Consider the following 18,697-nt stretch of genomic DNA (forward strand, 5'->3'; position numbering starts at 1 on the left):
CCGGGGCCCATGAGACTACACTTCCCAGATGCCTTGCGCGGGGGCGGAGGCGGCGGGGATGCGATGGCGGAGTCGCTGCCCCTGGAGGTGAGAGGAGGCCGCCCTCAGGTCCAGATCGGACTAGGCCCCGCCCTCAGGGTCCCGGGCTGTGGGGAGGGGCTGTCAGACCGCTCGCCGGGTCCGGCTGGCCGGGCGGAAATGACCCGTCCGGTAGCTGAGAGGACTTGCAAGCGATGGGTAACGGCCCCACCGTTAGGCTACTCCGTCCCCTTAGTTGGGGGACATCCTCTTCTTCCCCATCGGCCCCCGGAGATGGCTGTTCTGTCACCTCAGAGAGAACGGGCCTCTGCCTGCCCACCTTCTCTTGAGATGGCCGCCCCTCCCCCTCAGTTCTGGAAGGTATCTGCTCCATCCCATCGTCCCCGAAGGGTAACCGATCTCATTCCATTGGTCCCTTGGGATGATCGGCTCATTCCCTCCACCCCGAGAGATGGCTGTCCCCTGCCCCTGGCGGCGGGAGACTGCCTTCCCCATCAACTCCGGGCAGGGTCGCCGAGTTCTGTCCCCGAAGACCGGCCTGCTCCCCCTTCCCTCCGCCTCCAGCGATAGCCGCCGCCCCTACCTCCTGGGCCCCAAGGGATGTTTGCCCGTCCTCCTTAGCCTGAAGCAAGACCCCTCTGCCGCCATTATCGAGAGCAGGTCACAGGTTTTGTCCCCAGGAGACTCTGGGATGACTCCTCCATCCTTTTTGCCCTGAGAGTTGGCCGCCCTTTCAATGCCTCCGGGAGACCAGACACCTTTTCCCCATCAGCCCTGGAATGGCTCTCCTTCCCCTTAGCAAAAATAGAACTGCTCCCACCCCACTGAGCCCCCTGCCGTGGCTTCTTGTCTCCCCTTGGCCCCAGAGGTAATCCATTTCACCCACATAGGTCCCAGGAATGACCAGTCATGCCTCCTGGGATGGGGTTTCTGGGATGGCCATCCACGCTTATCACTGCCTGCTCTGGTCTCTAGGAAAGCCACTCCCCTTCCCAGCTCAAAGAATCCCCTCCGTGAGGACAGGGGTTTTGCCCTCTACTATTCATTGACCCTTGGGTTGGCTGCTGAGCCCCAGAAGGTGGAATGGCCACTATCTTATCTCAGCTCGGAGATAAGTATCTGCCTTCCCTGAGGGTTGGAGGCTTGGTCATTCCCAGTCCCCATCAGTGTTTTCTTTCCCGCATCTAGCCTCCTCCCCAGTCATTCTCTCAATAATTGAGCAAACATTTGGTGAAAATAGAGGTAGAGGACTATCCATCCTTAATTCAATCCAGTGAGTGTTGGCTGAGCACCTTCTGTATGCTAGGAATGAGAGGAGATCAGAATGGGCTGATGAGGTCAAGCTCAAGGAAGGGCATTTCTAGGAAAGAGGCTCATGTGGACAAAGGAAATAGATGAGCTGTGTTTGTAGGACGGTGGGGAGACTGGGTTGGGGAAGCTCTGGAATCAGGGGTCTAGTTGGTCATGGAGGCCTGGCGGTGCTGACCCAAGAGTGGAGATTGTGTTGTGAGGGTCCTGGGATACCCTAGAAGTTTTCATCAGGGGTGTGCTGAGACCGAAAGCTATTTTTTGGGAAATTAACCTTGCTGTAGTGTGCAGAATGATTAGCAAGAATGAGCCTGGAGGCAGGAGAGTCAGTTGGAAGATTGTAAAAGGAATCCAGGTTTAGAATGATGAAAGTCTAGGCTACTAAGTAAAGTTTCAAAGGTAAAAATATTAGTAACAGCAATCCAGCAACCATTTATGGAATACCTACTAGGTGTCAAGCACATCATATCCAATATAACTATATCTTAATCCCCATAAGACTATGACATATGATATATTTTTTTTTTTAATTGATTTCAGAGAGGAAGGGAGAAAGAGAGAAACATCAATGATGAGAGAGAATCACTGATTGGCTGCCTCCTGCACCCCTCCCCCCCTACTGGGGATCAAGCCCGCAACTTGGCCTTGTGCCCTTGACCGGAATCGAATCTGGGACCCCTCAGTCTGCAGGCCAACGCTCTATCCACTGAGCCAAACTGGCTAGGGCAGACTATGACATATGTTTTCTAATATCCCCATTCTAGGAAGTAGTGGAATTGGGATTTAAATGAGTCTAAGTTAGCCTGGCCTAAAGCCTATGCTTGACACCTGTGTCTGAGAGCAAGGGATAGAAGAGCAGGACAAGTACAAAGTATTATCAAGATCTTCAGAGGAGTTGCATGGTTGGCATTTCCAGCTCAGGTGCTGGAAAGTTGGGAGATGGGACTGCTTTGGACTGAGGGCAGAATATGAATTCTGGTTGAGATGAAGGTGATAGTAAAAATATTTGGGTGAAGGCTTCTGTGGACAGTTGGCAACACTGGACATGAATAAGGTAACATGAGGATATTGAGTTGTGGGTTATTCCTATAGAGGTAACTGTCGAAGCCATGCAAGTGTTTACTAGAAAGTAAACAGATGGAAAGACCAGGTCTGAGCCCTGGGAACCACTGAAGATCCAGAGACAGGGCAATTGGAGTGGAGAGTGGAGCCCTAGAAAACAGTGTCATAGGAGTCAAGGAAGGAAGATTCCAGAAGACAAGAAGAGTTAACATCAGATCATTCCTGGCCTCACAGCTGACTCCCTTTACAGTTCCCTATAATAGGGCTTCCAACCTCCCCCACCCCTCCCACCAGCCTCATAGAGCATAAGTGTAGCGAGGGCCTGAGCCTCCTCAGCTGGGTCTTGCTGGGATCATTTCTTAGCAGCTGAGAAGGCAAGTTGGCAGTGGAGAAGACGGGGAAAGAGTGGGTTCCCAGAGCCTGATCTACAAGGGCAGGAAGAAGGCGTATACCTTCCTGGAAATCAGAGCAGCACCTGACTGGCTATGTTGTAGATCCTATGCAAGATATGTTATTTAATTCTCACAATATATATTAGACCTCATACCACTGCCATTTTGCAGATAAAAACAACAAGGCTCAGAGAGGTCAGTTGATAGAGTAAGGATTTGAATTAGGTTGATCTGGTTCCAATGCCCAGGCTCTTATGACAGAACTGAGCAGGAAGTTTGATTTTTATCAGTCTGTACAATCCTGTATCCAGACAAAGTAAAGGTTCATTCACAGCAAAGATACTTGGGAGGCAGATATGGGACATGAGGACTCTGTGAAGCTTAGGATTCAAGATAAAGTAGAAGCCAGTGATCTCGTCCCCTCAGCCCTGCTGTGCTACCAGCCAGAGAAAGTTCCCCAGGCCCCCAGCTCTAACAGCCCCAATGCCCTCTCTTTTCCCCTCAGATGCTCACATATATTCTGAGCTTCCTGCCTCTGTCAGATCAGAAAGAGGCCTCCCTCGTGAGTCGGGCTTGGTACTACGCAGCCCAGAATGCCCTTCGGGAGGTAAGGTGCCCACCCTCACCTGGCCCTTTCTCAGTTGTCTCTCACATCAGCTTGCTCATGGCCCTGCTCATACATCGTCCATCCATGTATTCATCCTACATATTCATACATACATTATGTGCGTACCTACTTGGCTCTGGGACTCTACAGATGAATAAGGCATAGCCCCTCCCCCAAGGAGCCCATAGTCCAGTGGAGGAGAAAGACAAGTGATCATAACATCCTGTGCTCAGTGCTGTGACATTGGAATGAAGGGTGCACCGGAAACATGAGGAAGGACATCCAAAGGAGACCAGCAGCTTCGGGGAGGGCTTCCTGAAGGAATAGGGTGAGGATGAAGGTTGGCCTTCAAGAACTGGTAGCAACACAGGTGAAGGCACCAAGGTGTGAAATAGTTCTGGAAACAACCGCACAAGTTCCCAGTAACGAGCGTAGCTGTGTGTAGGACAAGTGGTAAGCGATAAGGTTAGAAAGGGGTCAGGCTACAAGCTGGTAGATGTGCCAGGTGGCATTGCTGGGGTTTTCTCCTGGTTACCATCCTGGAGCCTTTAAAGGAATGTTAAGGCTGGGGAGTGACACAGGGTGATTTGTTTCTTAGAATTCTGCAGTGCAGAGTGGGCTGGAGAGGGGGAGGCAGAGAATAGGGAGACAGCCCAGCTTGGAGGTGAATGCAGACATCGGTCCGAGTTTGAAAGGCAAGCAATGGTAACTCCTTGTTTTAATTTTTACATATTATTGAGGTTGAATAGTTTTCTCATTAGTTGACCATTTATATTTCCCTCTTTTGTTTATTCATGTTCTTTATCCATTTAACTATTGGGGTCTCGGTATTCTTCTTATCTATTTGTATACAATTTTTATATATTAAAGAGCTTAATCTTTTACATATTTATTGAAATATATTCCTAGTATGTTTGCCTTTTAATTTTATTTGTAGATATGTATATATTTATGAGATACAGAGATTAAACGAATATGTTGTTGATTTTGAACATCCTTTTTTTATTTCTTCCATTGCTTTTTATTTTAACATGTTTTTAGTGATTTTTATAGAGAGAAGGGGAGGGAGGGGAGGAAAAGAGAGAGAGAAACATTGATCTGTTGCCTCCTGTTAAACCCACAACCAGGGTATGTGCCCTGACTGGGAATGGTTAACCGGCAACCTTTTAGTGCATGGAACAATGCTCAACCAACTGAGCCGCACCGGTGGCTCTTCCATTGCTTTTTAAACTTAGGGTCCCTTGCCTCTTCAGAGATTTGGTAAATATACACTCGTGTTTTCTTGTTTTTTTATTAGACTTTCTTTTTGCTCACAGCAAAATTGCTTCTTCTGTTTTACAGCGTGAATCTTTATATTGTTTCTATCAGTGAAATTATTTTGATTTATGCTATGAGATAGAAGCTAAACTGATTAGTTTTCAATTGCCAAATTGAAATACCATTTATGTATAATCCTCCCTTCCCCTTCCCTGCTGGGTTGGAATCTGCATTTGTCACATTAAATGTGGAGGGCCTGTTGCCGAGTTACCTATCCAGTGTCATTGAGCTTACTGTCTGAAGGAATTTGATTTGGACCTGTTTAAAACTTGAAGTATGAGACATCTGGATGGTAAAATCTAGTTGGTAGTTGGATTTCCGGGCAGGATGATAAGGAGGTAGTGCCCAGCTAGTAGATGCTATGGAAGGTTCCGGCTCACCAGGCCAGGCTAGGATGCTGGACTCAGTGGCTTCTTATTTTCCCTGACCTGCCCCATTTACTCCCAATTTTTCTCAAATAAGAAAGTAGACAAAGCAGCCCCCCGACATACACCCAGGCTCTGCCTGTTCCCAGGGGTGGGGGCTGGAGGCTAGTTGCCTGCTGCTGGGTTGATCACTGTGAAGAACTTAGGACATTTCAGCTTGTGCCCTCCTCTGCCTTCACCTGGAGATCTAACTCCTCTCTAAACACCAAAGCCCCTGAGTTCCAGGGCCTGTCTCCCCCAGGCCTCCTAGAGAACAGGTGAGTTCGTTTTGGGCTTCTGTACCAGCAGAGAGAGGGCCGTTCCTCCATCAGGTGGCCTCCAAGTCTGCACACAGAGGCCTGGAGCCTCAGCTCCGGCTTCAGTAGGTACAACGAAATCCTGGCCTCACGGTCAAAGGACATGTGTCACTTTTAGCAGGTGTAGGGCATTTCCCAAAGGACTTTGCATTTACTCTGAAGACACCAGCATTGGGAAAGGAGGAGACCAAGGGCTAGCTGGCCCCTCTGTGGATAGGGCGGCTAAATCTGGAGTAGGTACCCTTATAGTCCTCCCTTGAGCCTCTAGAACAGCGGTTCTCAACCTGTGGGTCGCGACCCCTTTGGGGGTCGAATGACCCTTTCACAGGGGTCGCCTAAGACCATCGGAAAACACATATATAATTACATATTGTTTTGTGATTAATCACTATGCTTTAATTATGTTCAATTTGTAACAATGAAATTGGGGGTCACCACAACATGAGGAACTGTATTAAAGGGTCACAGCATTAGGAAGGTTGAGAACACTGCTCTAGAAGCATCTTCCTCTAGGGCCTGGGGAGGGGGCTTTGCTATACCAGGACCAAACTCGGGGACCTTGGAGCCTGCTGCTCTGCCCCCCACAGGTGATACATGTCCCTAAAAGGCTGCTCCTGGGCTCCTGCACTTGGAATCCAGGCTACACCACCAGGTGATGACTTAGAGGCTGCCCCCTCCCCACCAAGAAAAATGGTGGAAAGCAGGGAGGCAGTTGAGCTGGAAGTCCTTTAGGCCAGGCCCTGCCCCTTTATCCAGTGGCTGTCACTGTTACCAGCCTTGAACTTGGACCCCGGGCTGACTGCCAGTGCCTTCCTTCACTGTTTGTCTACCTTGTTTATAGGGAGGCAGTGGGAGAGAGGAGAACATTCCACACCTTCCCCCCACCTTTCCCCACCCCCACCCCTCCCCACCCCCACCACACACCCCCATACACCCCCCCCACCCCCACAGCCCCGGGCTCAGGAAGGAAGGTAAAGAAGGAAGACTGAAGGCAGAAGGAGCTGGGGCCTGCGGGGGTGGCCGAGGGGGCGGGTGCTGCCTGGGTAACCAGCAGGCTCTGCACTCCCCCAGCCACAGTTCACTCCATGCATCATCAGACTGGCTCATCTGGCACGCAGGGCGTGGAAATGGCGGGAGGCCTGCTGTACCTCGCTCAGGGGAGGGGGTGTGGAAAGGAAACCTGGTTTGACCCCCCAATCCGTGTGGAAGCAGCCAGGAGCTGGTCCCCATCACTTACCACCCACGCCTCCCCATGACGACACCACGGTAGCCATAGATGACTGCTTCTCTCTGGCAGAAGTCAGGCTGGTTTCTCCGCACCTGGGGCTGAGTTCCATGTGTCTTCCTGGGAGGAGCCTGTGGACGGATATCTTACAGGAGTGCACGTTACATGCCATGTCTACCTTTCTCCTCTTTGCTGTTCTGTGGGGCACCGCAGGGAATGTGGGTTCTACAGTTGCTGACAGGGCAGTTTTCCAGGGAGCTTGCTTTCCTGCATCAGGATCGTGTTGATACATTAAGACAAGAGCCTCTCTGAGTACCACTTGCCTGCAACCTGGGCATCCTCAGGTAGAGGAACAGGGCTAGGATTTTAGAAGCCAAACCTTCTCCCTCTGCCACAGACCTGTTCCACAAAGACCTGTACCCACTGCACTTTAGCTCCCTCTGGCACAAGGTCAGGGAAGGTTTTGTGAAACACCTCATTAGCTGGGGGCTCCCCAAGCTCCTGCACAAGCCAGCTTATTCCCACAATGACTTAGCCCTGAGCTGGCCTTCTGCCTCCCCCGCTTCAGCTGTCTGCTCCCCACTCTCGCTCACCTGTTCCTCCAAGGCAGGGCCAGCTCAACTGCCTCGGCGCCCCTGAGATTCATTCATTCATTTCAGAGAGGAAGGGAGAGGGAGAGGGAGGTAGAAACATCAATGATGAGAAAGACTCATTGATTGGCTGCCTCCTGCCCGCCCTGCACTGGGGTCCAAGCCGGCAACCGGGGCATGTGCCCTGACCGGGAATTCATACGTTGATGCTCAGCCACTGAGCCACACCGGCTGGGCAAAGATTCATTCTCTTGGTTCCTGCCCCCAAAAATGGAGGCTCTCCTTCCTTACCTGGATAAGACGGACCCTCCAGAGAAGATTCTCGGGAATCACAAGCACTCTCAAACTCTGGAGCCTGTGGAGCTCACACGAGTTAGTGTGTGCACGTACACACATGCATGCATGCGCACATTTTCACTTACACACAAAACCCATTTTTGCAAACATGTGGCTGAGACACTGAAGCCACCGGGGGGCCTCAGCCTCACTGCCTGCCCCAGATCTCTGGCATCTGGGCCACAGCGGGTTGTGGTGAGTGACACCTGCCTCGCTTCTTCCCGCCTTCAGCTGATCTGAGGGCTATTTATATGCTCTTAAGAAAGTAGCGAAGGCTGGTTGCTTTTTAGCTAATACCAGCGGCTGAGCCCATGGGTCTCAGGGCCACCTTCTGCAAGTCCCAAAGGTTGGGGTCCTCCTGCTCCCTGGACCTCCTCCAGGCCATCCCCTACCCCTCCTGTACCCTGCATGCCAACTCCCCACTCCTCACAGGACTCCATAGGCATCTAGACCCATCCATCACTAATCTCCTGTCCTCCCCTTAGTCATCAATCCCCTTGGGCCCCAGTGTGACTTGTCCTCCAGCTCTCACTTCCCACCAGCACCCCTCAACCACACATGACATTTCATACCATAGTGGGCCCCCTGTGTAGAAGGGTCCTTCCCTGACCTGAACCTCTAACCAGATCTGATGCCCAGCACCCTCTGAGGTGAGAGGGCTAACCCAAGTCTGCTGCTGCCCTTTAGATAAATGTGCGGTACAATATCCCTGTGTCCTTGGCCTCTCTCCCAACCATCAAGAGCCTGGGCCTCAGGGGCGTCTCCTGCATCGGCCTGACCAACCTGGATGGCTCACCAGCTTCACACCAGGTGCTGCAGTCTATTGCCTACCACCTGGGCCCTCACCTGCAGAGCTTGTGCCTCGGTGGGGGCAGCCCCACAGAGGCCTCCTTTGTGACCCTGATCCTGGGCTGTCCGGCCCTGCGGAGCCTTGACCTCAGTGGCTGCAACAGCCTCTTTGTATCGGGCACACTGCTAGCTCAACCCGAAACAGCACAGCAGGTCCGGCAGGCACTGAGCGGTCTCCGCGAGCTCAACCTGGCTGGCCTGCGAGACCTGGCAGACCTCAGCTTCAACAGGCTAAGCGGCTGCGCCCCCAGCCTAGAGCGCCTCTCCTTGGCCTACTGTCACCTCACCTTCGAGCTAGGCCCAGCCTGGGGCTCCATCAACCCCCAGGACTCCTCCCCATCCCAACTTTCCTTCCACAACCTGCTGCAGTTCGTGAAGGAGCGGGCTGCTCGGCTGCGCGCCCTGGACCTGAGTGGCACTGGCTTGCCACCCGAGGCCCTGCAGGCCCTGGGCCAGGTGGCTGGGCTACAGCTGCAGGAGCTGAGCCTGCACAGCTGCCGGGACCTCTCCACAGAGGCTGTGGCTGCCCTTTGCCGCCAGCAGCCAGGCCTTACCTCCCTGGACCTCAGCGGCTGCTCAGAATTGGCTGACGGGGCACTGTTGGCTGTGAGCCGGGGCCTGCGGCACCTGCGGCGTCTGAGCCTAAGGAAGCTGCAGCGGCTGACGGATGCGGGATGCACAGCCCTTGGGGGCCTGCGGAAGCTGCAGAGCCTGGACATGGCTGAGTGCTGCCTAGTGAGCGGGCGGGTATTGGCCCAGGCTCTGGGCTCAGTGCGCAGAGCTCCACCCCCACTGGCCTCTCTCAGCCTGGCCTACTGCTCCTCACTCAAGGTGAGCCACCTCCCCTCCCCCCCTCCCCAGGGCCAGGGCTGGGAGAAGTGGAGGTGTGGCACGAGGGAGAAACTGCCCGGTGTTTGTGTCCAAGTAGTTAGAACTGAACTTGGAACACATTCTGGAAGGGGAAAGGGGCCTAGACAAGACAGTGTGGCTGTGCGGCCCCCAGCACCCTCCTGGCAGCTCCCACTGTGGGCTCAGGTAAAGGGAGGCCCAGCCCAGGAGGTGGCACCCACTGGGCATGCCAAGTGCTCAGTGACCACTGCAGTTGGAGGCACTAAAAGCAGGTGTTCCAGGGGCTAGGAAGGCTGGAGGAGGAGGTGACAGAACTGAGCCCTGTGGGGAGGGGCACCGAGGTTACACAGAAGAGGCTTCTCAGGCAGGGCCTGAGGGGGGTAATGTGATGTGGGGGCAGCAGAGTCACTTTCTATCTGAAGCCGGTCTCTTCAATAGGGCTCAGCCCTGTCCCTCTGGGTGGCGTCCCTGTCTTGGCAATGGCAGTCTTATTTAGTGGGCTATTCCTTCAATCTATCCATGTGACCAGGGTATTCCCAACCTGAAAACCGCCTCTTAACCTTTTCCCCACAGCACCTCTCTTCCCCTGCCCGCCTCCATCTTCCTTTTGCCACTGTTGTCTCTTAGCTGGACACTGGAGCCTCACATTCTTGTGTCTCTGTATCTCTCTACACACCAGTTTATTCTCCTCCGCCCTTAGCTCCCACTCCCCCCACCATGACTGCTTCTACCCGGTAGCAGCCCTGTGCCCACTGTGACCTCACAGTTCTGCTTCACAATCTAGAGGGAGCATATCTGATTGGGTCAGATGTCCACCACTAGTCCAATAAGCTGTGGTCAGAGGGCAGCCTCAGCCCACCCCTTCAGCAGGGACTGGGAGCACAGTCAGGGCAGATACCTGAGACATTTCTACCAGCATCTTTCCTGCCCCAGCCAAGCGCTATCCTCCAGCAAACTCCTCCTGGTGTCCTAGCCCCATGGCTCCCCATGTCCACTCCAACCTTTACCAGCACAGGGACATCATCGCCTCCCTCCGTGGGCCCTCTGGTAGCTCCTTATTGCCTGTCGGGCCAGAACCTTCTAAGTGACCCTTGCCATCTTTCCATTACTCTCTCCCTTCTCCACTTTCCTCCTAGGACACCTCAGTGCTCTCCCTGATCCCAGCACTGGGACCGAGTCTCAGAGTGCTAGACTTATCCTCTTGTGTGGCCCTCACCAACCGGACCCTGCAGGCCATCTGCACCTACCTCACTCCCCTCTCAGTCCTGCGCCTGGCCTGGTGCAAGGAGCTTCGTGACTGGGGGCTTCTGGGGTTGGGGGAACCCAGTGAGGAGCCAGCACAGAAAGCCCAGGTGTGGGACCCTCAAGGTCATGAAGGGTGGGTGGTCCCTGGGCTCACCTGCCCTCCTGAGTCTCTCTCTAGGAGCATTTGAGGGCCAAACTCAGGAGGAACTGAGAAGCAGGGGTCTCTTCCCACAGCCACACGGAGAGCTGGAGCATCAGGCCTCAGGCCCCATGGACCCTTCTCCCCAGCCACAGGGCCCCTCCCTGCTCATGCTGCAGGCCCTGCAGGAGTTGGACCTCACAGCCTGCAGCAAGCTGACTGATGCCAGTTTGGCACAGGTGTGGGACTGGGGGTGTGGATAGGCTGAGGATCCGGGGCTGGAGCCAGGGGCCTGCCCCCCTCCCCCCCCCCCCCCCCCCCCCCGCTTTTTGCTTAGAAAAAGTTCCTTTCTTGTTGGCTTCTGCTGTGTATGGCTTCTCCTTTTGCTGGGGGTGGGGAACCTAGAAGAGCCCCTGGCCCTTGGCTCCAGTGCCATACTTCACCCCAGCCCCACATCCTCCATCCTTGCAGGTGCTCCAGTTCCCCCAGCTGAGGCAGTTGTCACTGAGCCTGTTGCCAGCACTCACAGATAACGGCTTGGTGGCTGTGGCCAGGGGCTGCCCTAGCCTGGAGCGCCTGGCGCTGAGTCACTGCAGCCTCCTCAGTGACGAGGGCTGGGCCCAGGCAGCCAGCTCCTGGCCGAGGCTGCAGCACCTCAACCTGTCCAGCTGCAGTCGGCTCACAGAGCAGTGAGTGTCCAATAATGCCAGTGCAGGGGCTGGGCTGGGACGGGACCAGCCTCGGGTCAGGCACTCACACCGGGCCTTCCTGCAGAACGCTGGATACCATTGGGCAGGCGTGCAAGCAGATCCAGATGTTAGATGTCGCCATGTGCCCTGGTATTAGCATAGCTGCTGTCAGGCGATTCCAAGCCCAACTGCCCCAGGTGATCTGCATCCAGTCCCGCTTCGTGGGAGGGGCTGACCTGACCCTAACACTCTGAGGCCAGGTCAGTAAGCGGCCCTGTGGCTCAGCCTCATGTCCCTAGCCCTGGCTTCTTAACCTGGAGTCTGACTCAGTGCCTCCTGTTTCCCTCTGCTACAGACCCCAGGGCTCCTTCCCTAAGCTATAAACACCTTTGCAAGGACTGGAGGTGGGGCTAATCCAGGGCAGCCTGGGGTGCTTCCTACCCCAGCCTGGCAGGGGGCTTGCCAGCTACATGAGGCCCCTGGAAATGCCAGCTCCTGATCTCCTGGCCAGGCCTGGGTCTGGAAGCCCCAGGCCCATAGGTGGCTGGGTCGGATGCTGGAGAGGAGCAGACCCCCCTCTTGCTCTGCCTACTTCCATCCAAGGCCTATGCCCTACCTTGTTCCCTATTCTAGTAGTTCCCAGTCCCCTACCAGCGCTGAACTTTAGCAGCCAAGCCTTATCTTTGTTGTAAACCCAAACAAGATTAAAAATTCCAGAGTCTACCTCTTTATTTTAAGTTCTCTCCCCTCCCCACCTCAGTTGAAGCAGCCCTGCCCTGTCCAGGGACAAGGGAGGAAACACCAGACAACTTCCTCGGTGTGGCCCAACGCCCCATGGGAGCCCCTAGCAGGTCCCAGCTTCCCCGTATGGTGGGAGGTTCCAAACGTCTGGAGGCCTCTCCCAGCATGAGCTCCCAGGCAGGTCCTGTAGCAAAGGCACATCTGTGTGCACTGGGCCCAGCCAGACCCCAGGAACATACTGATCAACGATGCCAGAGTCCATGAGGTGGTCTTCGGGGGGGGGGGGTGGCGGGCAGGGAGGCAAGAAAGACGATAGCGAACAGCCTCACTGGGTAGGAAGGGTCCTTAGAGATCATCTAGTCCAACCTCTTAAACTGCCAGGGAATTCTCAACAGCAGCTCTTAGAAAGTCTGTCGGGCCCTCCGTACGTCCACCTCCATTTTGTCCATCTGTCCATCAGTTCTAGGAGCAGCCAACTGGGCTGCCTGAGTGCCTGCTTTTTGTGGGGATTCAGAGGTGGTGAAGCTCTCCCAGCCGCCAGGGCAGTTGGAGAAGCAAATCAGCACATGGCGGGGACAGCCATGTGCACAAACAGCAACAGCACCTGGGACTGGGGACCCAGGGGAGTCATGAGCTTAGCCTGGGAGGTCAAGGAAGGACTCAAGGCAGAAAAAATGAGAAGTGAGAGAAGGGGCAATCAGGCAGAAGGGACTGGGGGGTGCACATGGCAGGCCAGAGCTGACACTGGGGTGGGGGGTGTCTAGGCCCCAACAGGGTGCAGGGAGGGTGCCAGCAGGGGCCAAGCACCGAGAACCCTGCACAGGGCCTAAACCACATACATGTCTGGAACCCATCTCTACTCTGCCCATCATGGTACCATGACCATTACCCCCTGGACAATAGGGAGACACCGACGAATACAGGGTGGGGTAGTGTGTGTGATCAGATCAGCTTCATGTTTGCTAGAACAGCTCGGGTAGCTGGTATTGAGAAGACTGGAGACAGGAAACCAGGAGGTTCTTGTCAAGATGATGGTGGCCTGCACAAAGGACCACCAGACAAGGAGTATTGGGAGACTTAACAGCATCTGGGATCCCCACCCCTACTTCCACCTTGAACTAAACAGCAGTTATTCCAAATGTGGTGGGAAGTCTCCGGGTGCCTGAGTCAGAAGCATAGCTGGGGGAGGGGAAGCTCAGTACATTCTCCAAAGGAGATGTCATTTCATCACTTTTCAAGGCAACATGTTGACGGTTAACATTGTTTAAAAAGACATTTGAGGAGTTGCCGGGGAAGAGGTAGCAAGAAGAGTGGAAAAGGAGGTCAGTGGATGGTGACGCTTTCAGTCTGTCCTGTGGGCAGGGCTGCTCCTCTTGGCCTCAGAGGCTGGAGGTCCATGACCAGAGCCTCCGGGCGTGACCTCCAGCTGGGCCCAATCCCCCAGCCACCTCTGATCCCAGGAGCTCTGGCCTTCCTGTGCCCATCCCACCCTCCTGCAGTGGGTTTTAATCAGAATGCAGGCTTCCTGCACTGAACTCCTTCTTGTCAGAATATCCTCCCACCACTGGGGGATGTCTTTTGGAATCTTACATCTGCCCTTCAACACAAGGCAGGCCCAGCTTCACATCTCTCCTGTCCTGCTCCCACCAGAGGTTCTCCAAGTCCCACAAAGGACACGGGGCAGCCAAGCAAGGTTCAGGACTGAGCTCAGACTCTCAGAGGCCTCTGGAAACGTGGCTCCCACATTAGGCCCCTGTGAATGCTGCCCAGGAAGGCCTCCACTTGGGGCCGTGCCTCCTCCCTCACCTGGCTGGTAGCACCAGCACTCTCTTGGTTGGTGCCTCCCAAACACAGGCCATCCCTGTCTGCAGGCCCAGCACTGAGGGAGGCTGAGGACTCATCCTGAGGAAGGACAAGCCCCTCAACTGTAGCTGCCCAGGTTTGTGGCCCCAAGCTGTGGCCCTGGCCTGATGCCCACATCTCCTGCACCAACCGAGTTTGAAGGCAGGCTTGGCCCACAGGGTTCACAGCTGGCTCAACACATACCCAGGAGCCAAGCAGACTTTATTCCTGCTGCAGCCTCTGCTGGCCAGGGTGTCTGCACTGCTGCACACTCCACCCTTCACGGCCACCACAGAGGCAGCAGCTGTGGCCCTCGGCCAACCTGTCAAGGTTCAGTGACACTGCAGTCATAGCAGAAGTTGAAATTGGTGGGGGGCGGGGGGATGGGGGGTGGCTGCTCAGGGATGGGCACGTTCTCCAGCTCCAACAAGCGCAGCTTGGTCTCCATGGTCAGCAGCTGCTCCAAGTCCAGCCGTGTCTGCTCACTGCCCATGGGACTGCCCAGCAGGGTGCTCAGCCCATCTGTCCACAGGTGGAACTGGGGGCGGGGACGGCTCCATGAGGACCTGCCAGCCTCTTCCCCGGCCCATCTGCCCAATTCAGCTCAGCCTGCCCAGACACTCACCTCCTGTTTGGAGGGGGCGATGAAGTTGAGGTACGCCTCCTCCTCCCCGTGGTCATAGCTGACTGAGAAAGCCAACTCACAGAGGTCCTGGGAGGAAGGGAGCCATGAGCACTGGGCAGGGCAGGGCAAGTGGGAAGGAGCCCAGGCCCCTGCCCTCACCTTGTTCTGCTTCAGTGAGCCTTTCTCCCGGACGTGGGGGCAGTCCTTGCCGGTCAGCAGTGCCCTGAGGTCAGCCACTGGGACTGCGGGAAGAAGACTGGGTTGACCACCGGGGCCCCAGGCGTCCCGGGGCATGGGGAGGTCTGGGAGAGCAGGTGTCCTGTCCCTGTCCTCCTTACGCTGTTCTGGGAGGCTCTCGGGGGCAGGTGGACTGGCACCGTCCTCCACGTCCCCATACTGCAGCACTTTGTGGTTGGGGGACAGGCAGCAGAACCACAGCTTGTCTATGGGCAGCAAGGGGAAGAGGGAAGGAGTGAGCAGAGGGGCCCTGACCCAGGCCAAACCCTCTCTGCCCGCTGCCCCCTCAACAACCCTGGCGTCTCCGGCTGCTGATCTTGCGGAAGAGTGTGCCCTCGCAGAGGCGGAGCAGACGCTGCTGGCGGATCAGGCCCATGAGCTCTGGCTTCAGCTTCTCCCGAAGCTCCCTGGGTGGGGGGAGGGGGTTTGCTGACTGAAACTGACCTGGGACAGGCCCATGGGGTACCAGGGAAAGGGGGGCTAGGACTGGGACCCATCCCCACCCACTCACAGTATGGGAGGGGCGAGCGTGACCTCCTGATGCAGCCGCTCCGTCTGGCGCAGTCGCAGCACCTCCGCGTAAGTGAGTGCGTTCACCTTGGTTCGGAAGAGCTCCAGGGAGCTAGGCTTTAGGGCCAGCGTTCGGGCCAGCTGCTCCCGGACCACTTGCATGACCTGGGGCCACCCCAGGCTCAGTTCAGGGTCTGAGCTCTGGACCCCTACCCTGCATAGCCCCCTGCTCTGGCCCAGGTCTCCAGCTCCCACCCACCCACCTTGTCAAAGTCCTCCTGTGTGGCCCGCATCTCCTTCCAGGTCTTATTCAGAAGCTGAATGCTCACACAGAAGAGCTCATGGAAGCTCTGGTCTTGGCTGAAGAACATGGGTGAAAAGTCCTGGGCCGTTTCGGAGCCTGGAGCAGGGGGGCAGGAGGGGCTCAGGGAGGAAGTATGTGAAGCCCCTGGCCCTCTCTGCCCTTCCGTCCCCCGTTCCCAGACACACTGCCCAATCCCACTCACAGGGCTCCCCGACACGGAGCAGCTCACACAGCAGCACCGTCAGCTGGATGCTGCTCCGGGCAAAGGGGCACTCATGCTTGTCCTCACGACTACTGTTCTCCAACACAAACTGGGGTGGTGGGAGCAGAGAAAGGAGCAGAGAGTCACAGCTAAGTCCCTGGGGACCCATCACAGGCAGGCATCCCGCTCTGCCCACACCCCACCACTGACCCGGCTGTAGGCACTGGGTGCGTGTTTGGAGAAGTAGAGCATGTTGTCCAGGGCCAGCAGGCCGGGGGGCACGCGCTCCAGGTCCTGAGCGGGGTTGCTGTTCTGGGGGACGAGGACAGGCAGCTGAGGAAGGGCCCCCGTCCTCTGGAACAACGGCAGCCCGGGGTTGAGGCAGGGGTCACTCACGGTGAAGCCCAGTTTGCGGAACTCCCGGGCACAGAGGGAACGGCGCCGGTCGGCACTCAGCCCGGCACTGGGAGACTCCCCTTCCAGCTCAAAGGCAGCCTGGCGCAGGGCCTGCAGCTGCTCCCGCTGCTCCTGAGGGTCATTATTTGGGGGTGGTTACGATCACAGATTCAAGGCCAAGCTCCGGCTGCCCCCAGCCTCTGTATCCCAAAGGCACCCACCTGGCTGTAGGGGTCCAGTGGTGTCCGCATGCGCTGCTCCAGCAACCCCAGTGTAAGGGACTGCAGTACGTACAAGTGGTGAGCCATCTCGTCGCCCAGTGGTGCTGCGCTATGGATGATGCTCTGGAGGACAGCGAGTCCAGGGGTGTAAGCGTGGGCTCACTGGGGGAGGAGGAGTGGGTGGGCCTGCCTGGCCAGGGCTTCCTACCTTATAGATGAACTGGCGAAGGTTTCTCTGCCACAGGTAGTCAAGCATGTGCTGAGAGTGGGCGGGAAGGGGGCTTAGATGATGTAGCCTCATCACGAGCACCCACCCTAGGCCCGCAGTAGAGCTCAGTGCTCACCAGCTCCTGCCCCTCATCCATCCACAAGATGGACATCCACCAGATGGACACCCACCTTACGGTCCACAGGGCTGGCCCCCTGCAGCAAGGCTGTCAGCAGTGCCATGGCCTTGGTTTGCAGCTGCTGATTCATCCTGGGACAAAAAGAGGACTCAATCGGCCGTCCAGCATCTGGCGCCACTCCCTTCATCTGTGCCCCACCCCCAGACACTTACACCTGTAGGTGTACCAGCAGCCTGTCCAGTGGCACCTCACTCTTGACCACCTGGCCCAGGGTAAGGCTGCTCAAGGTCACACTCTCCAGCAGCCTGAGGGCCAGGGGCTGCACAGATGCGTCCATCAGGTTCATGTTCACATAGCGTATCACCTGTAAGAGGGGTAAGGGTTGTCAGCATGCATGGCCAGATCCTAACCCCACCCCACTGTCCCTAGAAAAGCCCACCCACCTTCTTAACAAAGGGGGTACTGAGCGTCTCCCAGGACACCACGCCGTGCTCCATGAGCTCCAAGAAGGCCTGCAGTGCGAGGGCCAGCTCCTCTCCTAGGCTGGGGGCATATCTGGGGCTGAGCAGGGCCAGTCAGGACCCCCAGCCCCCCATGTCACCACCCACCACAGCCCGACGCTCACTCATCCCCGTCCTCAATGATGGTGCCTAGCTTCTGAAGCCCTTCACGGCTGATGACCTCCTGGGCAAAGGTCATGTCTGGAGCCAGCAGGACGAGGTGCTGCAGGGCTTCCCGGCGTCCTTCACGACTCCCGCTCTGCAGCACACCTAACAGCTGCTCAGCCTCAAGGTCCTGGCAGGGGTAGAAGCAGAAGCTCAGGTGAGGAGGCTGGGTGCAGGTAAGAAGTGGGAACTAGAGGTGTGGAGACCGGGGTGTCCACTAGGTGGAGCACTGCAGGGATGTGACTGGGGCCTGGGGACCTGGGGCAGGGAGAGGCACAGGGGAACAGAAGGAGGCACAGCAGCCAGCGGGGCAGGGAATGCGGGCGGGGCCAGGAGGGGTATTACTGGGGCGGTGCTGAGGCACAGGATGCTGCCATTCTTGATCTCTGAGCGGTTCTGGAGAAGACAAAGAAGGAGAGAAGTCAAGAAGGGCTCTCAGGATTGGTTAATTGGGGTTGTCAATGAGGGAGGATTTGGAACTCAGTGAGAGATCCCTGAGGATGAGGGGTGAGGAATCAGGTCAGGAATCAGGAGTTAGAAGGGGCTAAAGGGGAGAAGGGACTCACATTCTCGGTGATGTATCTCCTGTGTCCATCAGCAAACTGCAGGGCATAGCGTTCAGAGTGAGCCAGACTCCACCTGCGGGCGAGGAGGCTTAGTGAGGCGGGAAAGGGGCGGCCCTCCCGCCTGCCCTTCCCCACCCCCTGGCCGGCCAGGCCCGCACTCACGCGTCGCACACCTCCTTCAGCACAGCGGCCAGGGGCTTTGCCTGCAAGTGAAGGCGTCACTCACGGGGCCAGGAGTGGGGAAGAACCTGGGGACGGGGGAGGGTGGGCTGTTTCGAGGGGAAGGGGGCGACCCAGAGGTGGGCAGTGGGGTGACCTGGTCCAGCTGGATGAGCTGCGGGATGGCGTCACGCTTCTGAACGGCGATCTTCACCACGTCCCGAGGGGGCGCCATGGTCCAGCCGGGGCGGGACACCTGTACCTTCCACCTTGCCGCCTCCTGCCAAGGGCGCACTGGGTCTGGGCCCCTGGGGACAAAGAGGGCGCCCCTGTCCAAGGCCTGAAGCCCGTGGCCCGCACTCACTGCCCAGGCGCCCACTCCAGGCCCGGCGCCGGCTTTCCCGAGGGAGCCGAGGCTAGTTCCGGGTTGGAGTCCGAGGGTGGGAGGCCGGCGCCGGGACTGCCCCGCCCTGAAGAGGCGGCCCCGCCCCGCCCCAAGGTGCGGCAGGTGGAG

The 18,697-nt window shown here is 56.7% G+C and overlaps 2 protein-coding genes across 4 annotated transcripts; one reads left to right on the forward strand and one right to left on the reverse strand.

The window, feature by feature from the left end:
- Window positions 1-9: 9 nt before the first annotated feature.
- On the forward strand, window positions 10-12,146 carry LRRC29 (leucine rich repeat containing 29). The gene is made up of 7 exons (XM_036345124.1): window positions 10-87; window positions 3,307-3,408; window positions 8,285-9,277; window positions 10,432-10,647; window positions 10,775-10,918; window positions 11,151-11,368; window positions 11,454-12,146. Exons 1-7 carry the CDS (start codon window positions 10-12, stop codon window positions 11,620-11,622), a joined length of 1,920 nt encoding a protein of 639 aa, XP_036201017.1. The 3' UTR covers window positions 11,623-12,146.
- Window positions 12,147-14,127: 1,981 nt separating this feature from the next.
- On the reverse strand, window positions 14,128-18,640 carry ELMO3 (engulfment and cell motility 3). Of its 3 annotated transcripts, XM_036345113.1 has the most exons (20): window positions 18,341-18,640; window positions 18,187-18,227; window positions 18,025-18,097; window positions 17,804-17,854; window positions 17,419-17,588; window positions 17,237-17,336; window positions 17,006-17,157; window positions 16,846-16,924; window positions 16,655-16,705; window positions 16,447-16,569; window positions 16,226-16,357; window positions 16,040-16,141; window positions 15,830-15,938; window positions 15,587-15,723; window positions 15,325-15,488; window positions 15,108-15,220; window positions 14,915-15,019; window positions 14,736-14,818; window positions 14,577-14,663; window positions 14,128-14,489 (listed from the first exon to the last, which is right to left on the reverse strand). In XM_036345113.1, exons 1-20 carry the CDS (start codon window positions 18,416-18,418, stop codon window positions 14,277-14,279), a joined length of 2,163 nt encoding a protein of 720 aa, XP_036201006.1. In that variant the 5' UTR covers window positions 18,419-18,640; the 3' UTR covers window positions 14,128-14,276. The 3 variants fall into 3 exon arrangements, with proteins under 3 accessions (XP_036201006.1, XP_036201007.1, XP_036201008.1); XM_036345114.1 differs by lacking the exon at window positions 18,187-18,227 and having other exon boundaries at window positions 18,341-18,639; XM_036345115.1 differs by lacking the exons at window positions 17,237-17,336; window positions 17,804-17,854; window positions 18,025-18,097; window positions 18,187-18,227; window positions 18,341-18,640 and having other exon boundaries at window positions 17,419-17,557.
- Window positions 18,641-18,697: the final 57 nt, after the last annotated feature.

Source organism: Myotis myotis, unplaced genomic scaffold (genome assembly GCF_014108235.1).
Source record: "Myotis myotis isolate mMyoMyo1 unplaced genomic scaffold, mMyoMyo1.p scaffold_m19_p_19, whole genome shotgun sequence".
Classification (NCBI taxonomy): Eukaryota; Metazoa; Chordata; class Mammalia; order Chiroptera; family Vespertilionidae; genus Myotis; species Myotis myotis.

Excerpts from the sequence above, each read along its gene's own strand:
- LRRC29 (XM_036345124.1), top strand. The coding sequence starts at position 10 with ATGAGACTACACTTCCCAGATGCCTTGCGCGGGGGCGGAGGCGGCGGG. Across the intron at positions 3,409-8,284 it reads CCCAGAATGCCCTTCGGGAG|ATAAATGTGCGGTACAATAT; the intron begins GTAAGGTGCCCA and ends GCTGCCCTTTAG. Across the intron at positions 9,278-10,431 it reads CCTACTGCTCCTCACTCAAG|GACACCTCAGTGCTCTCCCT; the intron begins GTGAGCCACCTC and ends CTTTCCTCCTAG.
- ELMO3 (XM_036345113.1), bottom strand. The coding sequence starts at position 18,418 with ATGGCGCCCCCTCGGGACGTGGTGAAGATCGCCGTTCAGAAGCGTGAC. Across the intron at positions 17,855-18,024 it reads GGAGATACATCACCGAGAAT|AACCGCTCAGAGATCAAGAA; the intron begins GTGAGTCCCTTC and ends TGTCTTCTCCAG. Across the intron at positions 15,020-15,107 it reads CAGCAGCCGGAGACGCCAGG|ACAAGCTGTGGTTCTGCTGC; the intron begins GTTGTTGAGGGG and ends TGCTGCCCATAG.